This window comes from Anneissia japonica, unplaced genomic scaffold, assembly GCF_011630105.1.
Source record: "Anneissia japonica isolate Jap-2015-1 unplaced genomic scaffold, ASM1163010v1 scaffold287864_len1152817_cov193, whole genome shotgun sequence".
Classification (NCBI taxonomy): domain Eukaryota; kingdom Metazoa; phylum Echinodermata; class Crinoidea; order Comatulida; family Comatulidae; genus Anneissia; species Anneissia japonica.
In genome coordinates this window covers 344,010-357,690 of record NW_022710960.1, presented here as the reverse complement: position 1 = coordinate 357,690, position 13,681 = coordinate 344,010, and the positions used below count along the sequence as shown (strand labels likewise).

The window sequence follows — 13,681 nt, the reverse complement described above, 5'->3', positions numbered from 1 at the left end:
TTCATTTGTTTTCCTTTTAAGTTTTCAAAAATCGCGAATATGCCTTTATTACTATTGTTTATAGACTCATCAATATTCATAATAAACAGTAGGTGCAAAGGTAGGTGGTAATAAAGGTCATCCACCGTCCGTCCCATTCTAGAAGTGGTTGTTTTAATGTTTTTGTTCTTTTATTGTTTCCTTTTTTTATAGATTTTTTAGAACTTAGTAGGCTTTTGTTTAATTGTAACATGTCTGTATCTATGTTATCGCTTGTGTGCCCGTAAAGATAAAATGAAAAAGCCTTGTAAAATTCCGTAAAGATAAAATGAAAAAGCCTTGTAAAATTCGGACATTGTCCGGTTCTACCAAGAAAGGTATTGTGGCAAAGGATCTTTGTGACCTGATCAAGAGGGGATGTCACCTCCTTGAGGTAGGCCTTATTACTATTTTAGGTAGACGTACAGGCGCATCTTGGGCCTAGCCTAGGTGTGGGAATCCAATGACCATATAAGACCTATGACCAGGCACCCTAGTTTGGTGTTGTAGGCTATATTGAGAGCAACTGCTCAACATCCTATTTTTTGGATTCACTTTTTCCACCACTTGTTTGATGATTTATTTTAAAATATAAATAAATTAATTTATTAATTTGTTGTCATTTTGTTTCATAAAACAGATTGCAAAGGAAGACTTCCAAAAGATTTGCGAAGAAGATAAAACTGAGATTATTGATAATGAGTATTTTGAATCACTGCCAGCAAACACAACATTTGTGTTCCTGGAATGTGGAGAAGAATTTCCTGCAGGTAATGTAACCAAAGAAGAATATATATATATATATATATGTATGTATGTATGTATAATGTATGTATGTATGTATGTATGTATGTATGTATGTATGTATGTATGTATGTATGTATGTATGTATGTATGTATGTATGTATGTATGTATATATATATATATATATATATTGCAATTTTCTATAAAATAAAACACTATCCGACCCTTGCTTTACTAGCATGTGAAAACCAAACTTTGATAAACTTTTTTTTATTAACAAAAGCTAATTTTCTCTTTAAAAATATCAAATTACTGTTTGTTTTCCAACCATTAGTATTTTTAATTAAATTAAAGTAATATGCCATTTAATTTTTTTTTTTAGATTTTTCTGTATTTCTTAAGACACTTGAGGGTATGTTGCAGCACAATGAAGCTGCGAATGAAATGAAATCATTTCTGAAAAACACAGATCTTTGCCACATGTACAACGTTATTGCATCAGTCTCTGCAACATGGGCCACAAACAACGAAGAAACACGAGACAGTGATCCTGATTGGTTCAAAGGTTTGAATATTAATTAAGTTGCAGTACATGCAGTACACCACGTAGATAGTTCTGAAAAGAACTGTTGTTTTGTTGAGAATGTCTCGACATTTCGATTGAGTTGCTTCAATGGTCATCAGGAGAATAATATTTGCAGAGTCCAAACAGGGAAATACTTATTGGAAGGTGTGAAATTGCTGCTGATTGTTGGAAAACTATACAATAGCTGAGATTAGGCTACATGGGGCATTTTGTTTTTGTCAGTTCCTAATATATCTATAGTCATACGTGAATTTCATACATGTAGCTGTTGTATTTTTTACACAACAATAAGTAGATAACCCGGTATCCTAAATTTGTGTGCATTTGTCCTATACTTTGGGAATTTTTTGCCTACCTACCAGTGGTGTGCGCCGCCAGTGTTTTCGCCAGGCCAATGTAAACACATAAAGGGGTCTATTGCTATGTTCTTTTAAAACCTGGAACACCATAAAAAAAATACTAGAATCATCCATCCCAATGCACTGCAAAAGTTTATGCTAATCACACATTGTAATCCTCATTTTTTTTGTTCATGCAGAAATCATTTGTTTACATTTATATGTCTTTCAGGTATTGATAATCGTTTTAAAACAAAATCTGATGTCATGAGAAACCGTGCTAAAAACAGAATACGAGGCTACCTAGATACAGTAAGTGACTGAAATATGCAAATGTAGTAAAGCTGCTGAGAGGTGGTAAAGAGGTTCTACCAAGGGCCCCATGTTTGAGTGGCACAAGACTTAAAACTTGTCATGTTAAGACAACAAAGTCACTTTCAATTCTTTTATTGCTACAAGTGCCATCTAGGGTCAATATCTGTACAAAGACAATAAAACACAAAAATACAATAAATCAACTTTTGAGTAATTACTCTGCCTGTGTAGATACACTTTATGCTGAGATAGTTGAATTTTTCTGTAAAATGGAATGGGTTAAGGTTCATTTCAGTTCATTTAACTTGACAGGCATGCCAAGTGCAGTGTGAATGTAGTTAGAGATCAGGGAGTTGGTAATTGGTCTTATGTTTTGACAGATGACCAATGGCTGATAGCACCTTGTCCGATAATGGACTAGGCCATACGTTTAGAGTAATTTTGACCTAGTTTCAGGAGACTATTTTTGTTTTATGACATTTTGGTGTCAATTCTTATTGATTGAATTGCATAAGGTATATATTGACAGTTTTATAAATTCAGAATGTCATACTGAGTTATAAACCATTGTGTATAAAATATGCTGACTTGATTCTAACATTTTAAAAAAATTTGATGATTTTTTTGTGCAGGATTTTAATTGTTGTTTGTGCTTGCCTTTTTGATATCCAGTCAATAAAAGATAATATAATTGTTTAACTTATAATGTAGTGGTATTAAAAGGTGGCATTTGGGGCCTGTGTTGTGCGACAACTTAACCATTTCACCACGACATGCCTCATATGGCCTGCTGGAGAAATTGACCCATCCAACAAAAAAACCACAGCACTGTAGATACTGGTGATGTCAAGTATTTTACTGTACAGTATTAAAACACACAAATGTGACCTTTGTGAATATTTATTAATATTCTGTGGCCTCTGTGTTAATAATTTATAGTGTACCATTTTCTTATGAGTTTCATGTTAAATTTAATTACGATAGTATAATACATACTCCAAGTATCGAAATGCACGCCATCGTGTCGGGATTCAATATTTCGACATTAATTATGTCATCATCATGAATGAAAAATTATCCATATTTGCAAGCTTATATGCACAAGTACCAAAGGTGTTTGACCAATCTTAACATTACCCCTAGTAGGTGACATAACTATGAATAAACTAATGATAAAAGCATTCCTACCCTACTGATCAAAGCTACCTACAAAAACAAAGAAAGCTCCTTTGAAGCTGTCAGCCCATTCTTAAGCAATGGGTGTAGCCTACGTATAGCAAACGCTTCTTTAAACAATAGTATAGACCAATTTTGCGAACTGTCAATAATGTTAGTATTAGAAAATATTAAACCTAATTTATTACTTACATTACAGGCTACATTATCATTTTCAAGTATACCTTGTAAACCTAAAACATATTGGAATGCCTCACAGTGATACAATTACTATATTTATATTCCAGGCAAAAACATACTTCAATGCGAAAGATAAGAAGACCAAACAACACGCTACAGAAGTATTAAAACAGTTTGAGATGGATTTGCGTAAAAACAACTACTTTGGCTCCCTATTTGATCGAACAGCTGTGAATCAAGTGAACGGTCTGCAGACCCCATTGTGCAACGAGGATGGTTGGTTTGGATGTGGAGGCATCTACAATGAAAAATCATGTCGATACCATCACAACATCAACCCTTATAGTTCCAGACAGTTCTTTGTTATCTTTAGCACATGGAACTTAGACCATATGTAAGTGTGTTAAAGTTTAAGAAAAATTTATTTAGTACGATTTATATAGGGCCCGTACCCAGAAAACTCATTATTTTTCTCTGGAATGGATACAAAATGAACCACTCATAACATGCCATCTCCTCCATATCCTGGGAATTCCTAGTATTGGTTGTATTTCATTTGGTGTTTACATTTGGTAATTCTGGTGGTGATTAAACAGTACACCGAGAGACAATCCCCTTACATTTTTGCGAAGGGTGTATTGCATTCTTTATGTGCTGTACATAGGGCCATAGCATTTCAGCCCTCCAGCTCAAAGACAACAAGATGGATGGAATTGAACCGGGTACCAAAGCATCTCCACACTTCAGTGCACATACATTCTTTACCACCAGGTTATCCAACTGAGCAGGGGCGTAGGGTGGTTCCCATATAGGGGGGGGGGGGGGCGAAAATTGTAAATGCAGAACTAGAAAGGATCAGTGGAGTAGCAAAGTGTTCCAAAGACACCAAGCCAAGCACTTGGTGCCAGAGGCAGCGATGCAGAGTTTATAAGAACTAAAAACTGAACTTTACCATTATGTTGAGGAGATAATAACTAGATGTACTGTACTGTAGCCCCTAATATTTAGAATCTAGAAGCATTGCCAGATCCAAGAAGTGGGAAGGGGGAACTCACCTTTCCATTCATGAGCCAAAAATATAGAAAAAATAATTTTAGACAGGATGATGTGTCTCAAAACCACAAGCATTTACAGTATGACTGGCATGCCTTGTTTACGCAGTGGAAAACAAGAGGTTAATTTTTAACTAATTAGCATGCCAGCTTAATAATTATTTTGAATTCTTTCTTTTGGTTTTAACAATTGTGTTTCTAAACTGTGCAGACAACGAATTACTCACCATCAGTATTGTCGCAGCAACAGCATCAGTACCTTTTCATATCTGCATTGGATTTAATTGTGCATTTTTACATTAGCTTTTTTTTAGTGTAAAGTGTGTACGGTGCAGTCGAAAGGTGCCTCAGGCCTAGTTGAAATATTATTACTGTCGGTATTAGTAAATACAGTACTATTGAATAGTTTGAACATTCTTTTTTGATTTTTATATAATTGTACACAGAAAATGTATATTCATATTTGTTATCCATGGTTACTTATGTCCCCGGATGGAGACGGAAGCCAGCAAATCTAGAATGAAATTTTGGTCTTAACTGTTCATATAAATTAAAAAACAAAAAATATGTGGTATTATATGTCTATTTTAATCAAAATTGTAGTTACGGAAGTGTCGCACTTATTATAACATTTGAAAACCTAATGACGTACTTTATTCATTTCCCATCTTAGACGGGTAAGAATTTGCTAGGAAGAGTAATATACAGCGACAGAAATTTTTTGTATGACGAAAACATTTTCTCTCCAAAAGCGCTTGTAATGAGACTATGTAGAGCATGTGTCTTTTTTCTCATAAAAGGGACTGCTACTAGTGAATAAAAAAAATCTACAAAAGCAAAGAAATATTATTTTTTTTTAAATAATGATTACAAGAAAACTAATGATGAATTTGTAATTACTATTTTTTTTTAAATGATTACAGTACTGTACAAGAAAATAAAAATATTTTCATCATTAATGTTCTTGTAATCAATATTTTTTTAATCATATTTTTTAAAATGATTACAGTACTGTACAAGAAAATAAAATATTTTCATCATTAATTTTCTTGTAATCGTTATTTTTTTTAATCATATTTTTTTTAATGATTACAGTACTGTACAAGAAAATAAAATATTTTCATCATTAATTTTCTTGTAATCGTTATTTTTTTTAATCATGATTACAAGAAAATTAATGATGAAAATATTATTAAATATTAGAATAATTATATTAGTAATGAATTGTAAAATATTATTTATATTAATATTTATAGTAATTATATGATTAAATAATGTTAATGATATAAATAATGATTATAATATAATAATAATAGTAATATTAATCATTATATTTCAGAATTGAAAAGAGTCGTCAGGTTTTGCCAGATCTCGAATCAGCATTGATCTCTTCCTCAAAACATCGGACTGTCAACTCTGCATATTTTTTTAGCCTCTTGTTTACTACAAGGAATCTCAAACTAGTCCATATTGTATGTCACGACAAAGGAGCTCACAAAGCAAGAAATACGGACAAAAGTCATTGGTATTTATCTCTTTAATCCGACCTTGTGACTAGATGCTTAATGTAAGGCCAAAAAATAAATAATCTGAGTCCCCCCCCCACCCAAAAAAAACATGTTTTACATCTTTTCCAGGTAATTGAATTCAGATTGTTTATTGTTTATTCCTTAATGAGGCAAAGAACTGAGAAATGCAGCAGATATTTCATTCAAAAGCAATGAGTATTTTATTCGTATGTTGGACTGGCATGGATATTTATGGTATGTGTGCTCTGTTAAATTTATGTGAAGGAAAAAGAAAACAAGGGCCCATCCTCAAAAAACAAATGTATGGGTTATATTGTTTTCTTTATATACAGTATTTGGCCTGCAACAACTAAAGTTTTGGGGGTTAAGTTGTTTGAAGTGTTTACAACTTTAATGATGTTAGTGATCGTAATGATGATTACGACTCAATAGAATTTTGAGGACGTGCGGGACAGTTACACACATCCCTGATTCAAATGTTCTGGTGTTGATTTTTGTAGAATTTTTTAATCATAGTAAAAAGGAAAACAAGAATGGGCTTTGGAGCGAGATAAGTTGCTGTATAAGCATGCCACAAAGTTTAAGTAATATTAGATTCTAGGCTAAAGAAGCAATAAGAAAATGGCATTATAGATTAATGAATTCTGGAAATATTATATGTATTTTCAGGCTACACATGTTTGAAACTATATTAATGCAGGGACATTTTAAATAATTATATTTTTTATATGAAAATGAAATGATATCAATGTTTTAATGGTGCCAATAATTTTCTTAGATAATGCATATTTAAAAAATTTTACAGAAAATTAATATCAGTAGTTCATAAGTTGTTAAGAACAAATTTATAAGGTATATTATTGTTAAAATTATCATTGATTTAGTGATTTTCTTTAATTATTTAAATATATGCCTAAAAATATCCTGAAATTTCCGTACTTTTGATTGGCTTTAATTCAGTATATTGCCACATTTAAATTGATCATGTGCTATTTTTAAATTATAGACACTACCTCATAATGTGTGTGAAAGAGAGAAAGCAGTAAATGTTATTAAAAAATAAATAATTATTTTTAGCTGTAAATTTTGTGAGAAAAGTTTGGTTTGGTCCAATTTTCAAGTGAAAATTAAGACTATAAAAATTCAAAATAAAGTATTCATATTGCTATCTGATTTTATACATAGACGATTAAGGCAAATAATGTTGACACTTCGATACATAATGTACATTGCGTTAAATACTTGCTCCAGGATTGCCCCGGGGTCGCCATGAATTTTGTTTAATCTCCCAGTTTCCAGGTAATTCTACATTTTCTCCAGGAATTTGACTTCCACAACTTGGGACCCCTGAAAATGCAAGTTCCTCTTTATTGTAAATTACTTACTACTTTAATTTACTGCCGGTCCGCCAGATAGTCGGATGACTTTCCCGCCTCGGCTGCTTTGCTTATGCTTATTGTAAATTAACTAATTTTAATGACAGTTAAAGTTTATGTTATTTTAATTATGGTAATAAAATTACTTAGTGACCATGAACCTAAAATCTGCCAAGTGGGGCCCCAAATAATGAGCAGAACATGTAAAAAGGACATTACATGCCCTTAAAACATCAAAAATGTAAGAGCGATCTCCTACCCCACTGGGCCCCAGGTGCCTCCTGGCTTCCAGAATAGAGGGCTCGAAGAAGCCTTAATTAACCAGGAGCTCTGGCCTCTTTGTTTTGTCACTGAGGTCTAGTATTGTAAAACACGGTGTAACATTTAGGATTTACAGTAAATAAGGTACATTTAATATTAGTGGTACAGGTAGTTCTTATTGTAAAATGTTGATTTCCTGCATGATTAGTGAGGAGTGTAATAAATAGATTAAGAGTTTTAATGTAAGGGTTTTTAATTCATTCTGTGTGGATTATGGTTTCAGCATGTATTAACACTCAACTCACTTCTTATCTAGCTACTTCTGCATCCAAAGAATAATTATTTTCTCTGTAGCACTCTTCCCAAGGACTAAATGTAAAACAATTTTTTTTCTTTAAAATTGCTTCTGCTTCATGTCTATTAATATACTTTTAAACCAATCATTTGCTTTTAGAGCTGTTTTACACCCAATGAAATTTGTAAAGAAAAAAATTATTCTGAAAGGAATGATTGCTTTTTATAAATATTAGTTTGATTGCTTGGGGCTAAATATAGCTCTAATAAATAATGATTTATCTATTTTAAAAACCAAATAATCAGATTAATGTGCATGCTGTAATAATCTAGTCCAATTCTTTGTTATTTTTAGAGCCATACCAGAGTACCAATATAAATATCATCATCCGATTCTATAATACACTTTTCTGAGTGTTTTTGTATATTTTTGTATTGTTGGGATTTAACATTTTATTGAAATATTTATTGATATTTTTATTTCTCTCGAAACAAAATTATATGGTTGCTAATGAAGTGAAAACATCCACAACGATTGTGGCTCCAGAAAATGATCGACAAGGGGTACAACAAGTCCGACAGGGAGTCCAAACCTAGAGGCCATCTAGAGTCTCAAATACAATCCCTGTCAAATGGGAATTGACAATCGCATATATTTTTTGGATTACTAAATTAATATTTTGATCTGACGACCTCGTTGTGGCATCGGACGATGGGGAAATCCGCCCTTTTCCCCCTTAAGCTCCACCGCTGCTTTCCTAGGAAATGTTTTCTTGAAGAATCAAAAGCATATGTATTATACACCATCGTGTTTGGATTATTTTTTGTTTGTCTTCGGGAATATCGATTATTCATTTTTTCCATGCAAGAGAATATAAATGATAAACACATAGGTGTGGGTTTATTTGATTAGGGATCTCAGCCACGTGGACAATCCATGTTTTCTGTGATAAAACCTTAATGTTATTGGGAAGCTTACCTTTGGTATTTGTACCTACAGTATTTGGATAGTGAGTCATTGTTATTCCTGAGGGTGAACATAATATTATTTGAAATATTGAAGTTTGTTGTATGTTAAAATAACTTACAGAAAGCATCATATAATGGTTAGAATATTGAATCTATTTTTATGAATGTCTATAAAAAAAACCTGATCAAGGCCAAATATAATTACTGAATGGAAAACGTAATTCAGAGTAGCACATGATAATGTTATGTAACACAGCTTTGTACGAATTAATTTATTTCAATAAAAGTTTCAAATAATACAAAGAATTTTTTATGCTTGATTATTAGCTATTTGCACCTTCAACATACACTCACTTCCTATGTTTATCTATTTACTTACATATTATTTATTTATTTATTTGTTTGCTATGTATTGTTTTTCGTTTTTGTTATTTATTTATATTTATCTATTTATTTACCACCTCGAGAGTGCCATTTTCGAGAATGTATATGTTACATACCTATTTTTTTAAATCTCGGACCAAAAATGAGTTTAACTCAACTGGGTGTGGCCTATGTGTCGGAGAACGATGTGCTGCCTAATCATTTTGGAAGGTAGGATAGAGATATTAAGTTTGTGCGTCAAGTGCCTTATTGTATTACATAAACAATAATATAAAATCTAATTAATTTCATACCACCGACCAGACAATTCCATATCCATATATCGATGAAAAAAATATACTCGTATCTAGCTATACAAGAATAGCGTTATACCATTAAGTTTGCATCAGGACAGATCAATGGAATTAGTGTACTTGGGTTATGATGTTGGCCTACCTTTACAGTAATTGATGGACGAGTTTGTATAGTTTACTACAATACCTCCATGGACAATCGATGGGGTTTGTCAAGTGGTGATTTAGTCATAATTTTTTGTAACACTTTCTACAGATCTATTTCATATGGAAAGCGTATTTTAAGAATGTCTTACAGCACGATATACAGCATCAGTTACGTTGTGTTAGGAAAATAATTACTTGTAACACTTTCTGCAGATCTACTTGGGAAAGGAAAGCGTATCTTATAAAATGTCTTGCTGCACCACGATATACATCATACGTTTGTTAGGATAAATTACACTCATCTGCAATCGTCTACTTAAAATTCGACGATTGTAAATGTCCTTGTTGGTATGGCAATACTAGATCAAAACAGCACCGCAGAACGCAGATCTTTTAGCCATTGATCAAGACATACATATTTTTAATTACAAATATATTTGTTCCTTCGGGGCATTTAAGAAGTTCAAAACATGAACGAGAACTTTAGCGGTTCAACTTATGTGTGTTAATAGTTAAATTGCTGTCCATCTATATATAATATAGCATGTTTGGTTCAGATTGTGCCGGATAGGCCTATACTTGGCGTTGTCTCCTCATACCTTCTGTCATCACATCAGAGAGAAGAAAACGTTAACTGTTCATTACGTGACTAAACCTTTTAAGTTTTACCAACCTGTCGTTGGTGATCATGTACGGTTATTCCACTTTCAATTAGAAACACATAAAATAACTGTTTTAAAAATGCGTCAACTGCTATAAAGGTGCATGAACTGCTATAAAACCATCTCGTAATAATTATTATTCGGTTACTTACGTTTGATCCGGAAATATATTCCTGTACAATTATATTATTAAAACAAAGAATAAGACTTAATGTCTGTTTGTAAAAGAGAGCATGGCTTTTCCTCAATGCCATAATGTTAATGAGAAGTAATGTTGAAATTACAATAAAAATCAGTAAAAAAAATATGAAGCACACGAAAAACAAAAATGAATTCTAAGTTAAAAATAAAAATAAAAATAAAAAAACCCAAATAACAGGAAATCCAATTCGACGTCGGTGTGACTCGAACTATATGACTACATCGATAAAAAGAAATTAGTGAATTGAGAGTTCGTTACGTTGAAGAACCTGATGCTGAAGTTTCAGTGTATTTTCAATGTGTCTATAGCCTTGTGAAATGTTATGAGTCGAGGGCGAAAATTAAAAGGAAAACCCTGTGCAAAAGATAGGAAAATTGTATGGAAGAAAAAAAAATCAGAAAAACAATGTCTTTTCTTACCATACTGCTATGAAAAGCCAATAACTAAGTCAGTATCGAAGAGTGAATATGTAATATGTAAGCAAAGCAAGCAAGTAAGAAGTAAGCAAGTATGTTAAGTAACCAAGTAAGTAACAACTGTGAATAAACAGAGAGATGCTCGTGATACAGACTTCCCATTGTCATTAACGTGTTATTTATTCAACTACTTGTTTTCCGTTGTTACATTGTATGTGGGTCGTGATGACATACATTCAATAAATCGCTATCACAACAGCAACAATTGTAATCAATTTTCCTAGGCCTATTTTTTTTTACAGGTAATACCGGTATGTAACGCGATTAAATAATAATATAACTGGTATATTTTAAACGTTTTTATATTCATGTTCAATTAACTTGAATTGTATATAATAATTTGAGATAAATTTTGTTATATTTAAATGCAATCACTCTTGATATCGAATTTGATGAAGTTGATTGCAGACACGAATCATGCCTTGTGAAATGTTATGAGTCGAGGGCGAAAATTAAAAGGAAAACCCTGTGCACAAGATAGGAAAATTGTATGGAAGAAAACAAATCAGAAAAACAATGTCTTTTCTTACCATACTGCTATGAAACGCCAATAAATAAGTCAGTATCGAAGAGTGAATATGTAATATGTAAGCAAAGCAAGCAAGTAAGAAGTAAGCAAGTATGTTAAGTAACCAAGTAAGTAACAACTGTGAATAAACAGAGAGATGCTCGTGATACAGACTTCTCATTGTCATTAACGTGTTATTTATTCAACTACTTGCTTTCCGTTGTTACATTGTATGTGGGTCGTGATGACATACATTCAATAAATCGCTATCACAACAGCAACAATTGTAATCAATTTTACTAAGGCCTATTTCTTTACAGGTAATACCGGTATGTAACGCGATTAAATAATAATATAACCCGTATATACTTTAAACGTTTTTATATTCATGTTCAATTAACTTGAATTGTATATAACAATATCAGATAATTTTGTTATGTTTAAATGCAATCACTTGATATCGAATTTGATGAAGTTGATTGCAGACACGAATCATGCTGGTAAGATTAGCGTAATGTCACATTAATGAGTCACACACATAAACGATTATGACGTACACTTAATGTTTGGTCTTAAAATCGCCGCTGATCAACTGCTGATTCAAATAATTTGAAAGTTATGTTGGCCCAGTATTTCTTCAGATTATTGGCATTACGGTCGGATTCTCATGGATCAACGAAAATTTATGTCGTTTTTAAAACTCGACGATTCTACTGATGTTTATTATTTTCTCAATCAATAATGGATTAGTTTTGGTCTGGCTTTTACTTTATACTAGCTTAGTTAACTTTTATATCGGCAATGGTTCAGTAATTACAGCAATGACAAGAGTCTTTTTTTCACAGAAATATGCAATTGTGTGACACTTTTTTAAAATCATCTAACAGTGATAACATTAACCCTAAAAAACAAAAACAAAACAAAACACAAAAAAAAAAAAATAAATAAAAAAAAAAAATTGATAAGTAACTCAAGATAGATCTATATGTTACATAAATTCGAAATACATTTCAAATATAGTAATAAAGAAAATGTCAGTCAGCGAAAAGTAAACTTGTTTTGATTTTCTATATAAATCAGCAGTTAATTGTTTTCGGTGAATTGCAAAATTGTTAAAGATTTTATGAAGGACGTAGGCCTAGACACGTTACTTGATAAGAACATTCTGAGCATTAAAACGCCCGTATATGAATAAATTAAACCGTTTCGTATTTTTCACTGCGCATGTCGAAAGTGTGTGCCCATATTGATCTTATCTGAAATTTGAAGTTTTTATTTTCTTTGGGCGTATTCGACTGGTTCATTTCGTTGACTACGATTTTTCGTTGAGTATTATTTTCATTCGACTGGTGGTTTCGTAAAATAGACTTCGTTGACAACGAAAATTAACGTAAACATGCGTTAATCAGCTTTAAGTTATCCAAGTGACCAGAACAAACATGGCCGATTTGGTGAGTTTAGAAACAACATTTGTTAATATAATTTAGATTAAATTTCAGAAAATAAAAATTATAATATTATATTTACCCATATGAAGTCAAAAAATAATTGTAGAATTTAAAAACCGGATGAAAATATTTTTTTTTACGACAAGCCCATAGTGCCACAAGCTAAAGCAATCTTGATTACGCAGCGTGTATCGCGATTACTATGGAGCCATTTTGTTTTGTCGAGTATTTAACAAGTTTTCTATTCGACTGGTCGTCTTCGTTAAGTTGGATTCTATTCCCTCTCCCCCGGATCCAGTGTTTCCATGAGATGCGCGCATGCGTATCGACGATCAGCCGTACGTGTTTTTCGACGATCGACGTACTTTCGAATCAGTCTAGGGTCTAGGCCTATTTCTTCCAGTTAACAGTTTGTATATTTTTCAGTATAAAGTCATGTCACTGTCAGAGGACAATGATGAGAATAACGGGGACTTGATTGGTCCCATTTTGGGAGGTATGAATACGCTAGCTAGTACCTCAAAAGTCAGTAGCGAGCCTAGGCCTGGAATTTTGGCTAGGTCTAAGCCTGCGACGACCGCATGCGCCGTTGACCCGAAGGTCAAGTCATCCGATGATGAGATGGCGTCAGTTATGCAAATGCTTCGACAGCAAGCGGTGATTATGCAAGCTTTGGTGAAAAACCAGAACAATATTTTATCCAAGGATCAACGGTGTAATAA

General features: G+C 32.6%; 1 protein-coding gene across 1 annotated transcript; it reads left to right on the top strand.

The window, feature by feature from the left end:
* The first annotated feature begins 99 nt into the window (after nt 1–99).
* LOC117107146 (DNA fragmentation factor subunit beta-like) lies at nt 100–5,974 on the top strand. The gene is made up of 6 exons (XM_033248711.1): nt 100–412; nt 659–788; nt 1,146–1,328; nt 1,920–1,999; nt 3,466–3,752; nt 5,750–5,974. Exons 1-6 carry the CDS (start codon nt 308–310, stop codon nt 5,949–5,951), a joined length of 987 nt encoding a protein of 328 aa, XP_033104602.1. The 5' UTR covers nt 100–307; the 3' UTR covers nt 5,952–5,974.
* The last annotated feature ends 7,707 nt before the right edge of the window (nt 5,975–13,681 follow it).

Bases quoted from the DNA above. Each gene is read 5' to 3' on its own strand.
- LOC117107146 (XM_033248711.1), top strand. From the start codon at position 308: ATGAAAAAGCCTTGTAAAATTCGGACATTGTCCGGTTCTACCAAGAAA. The intron at 2,000-3,465 runs GTAAGTGACTGA...TTTATATTCCAG, and splicing joins TACGAGGCTACCTAGATACA to GCAAAAACATACTTCAATGC. The intron at 3,753-5,749 runs GTAAGTGTGTTA...ATTATATTTCAG, and splicing joins ACATGGAACTTAGACCATAT to AATTGAAAAGAGTCGTCAGG.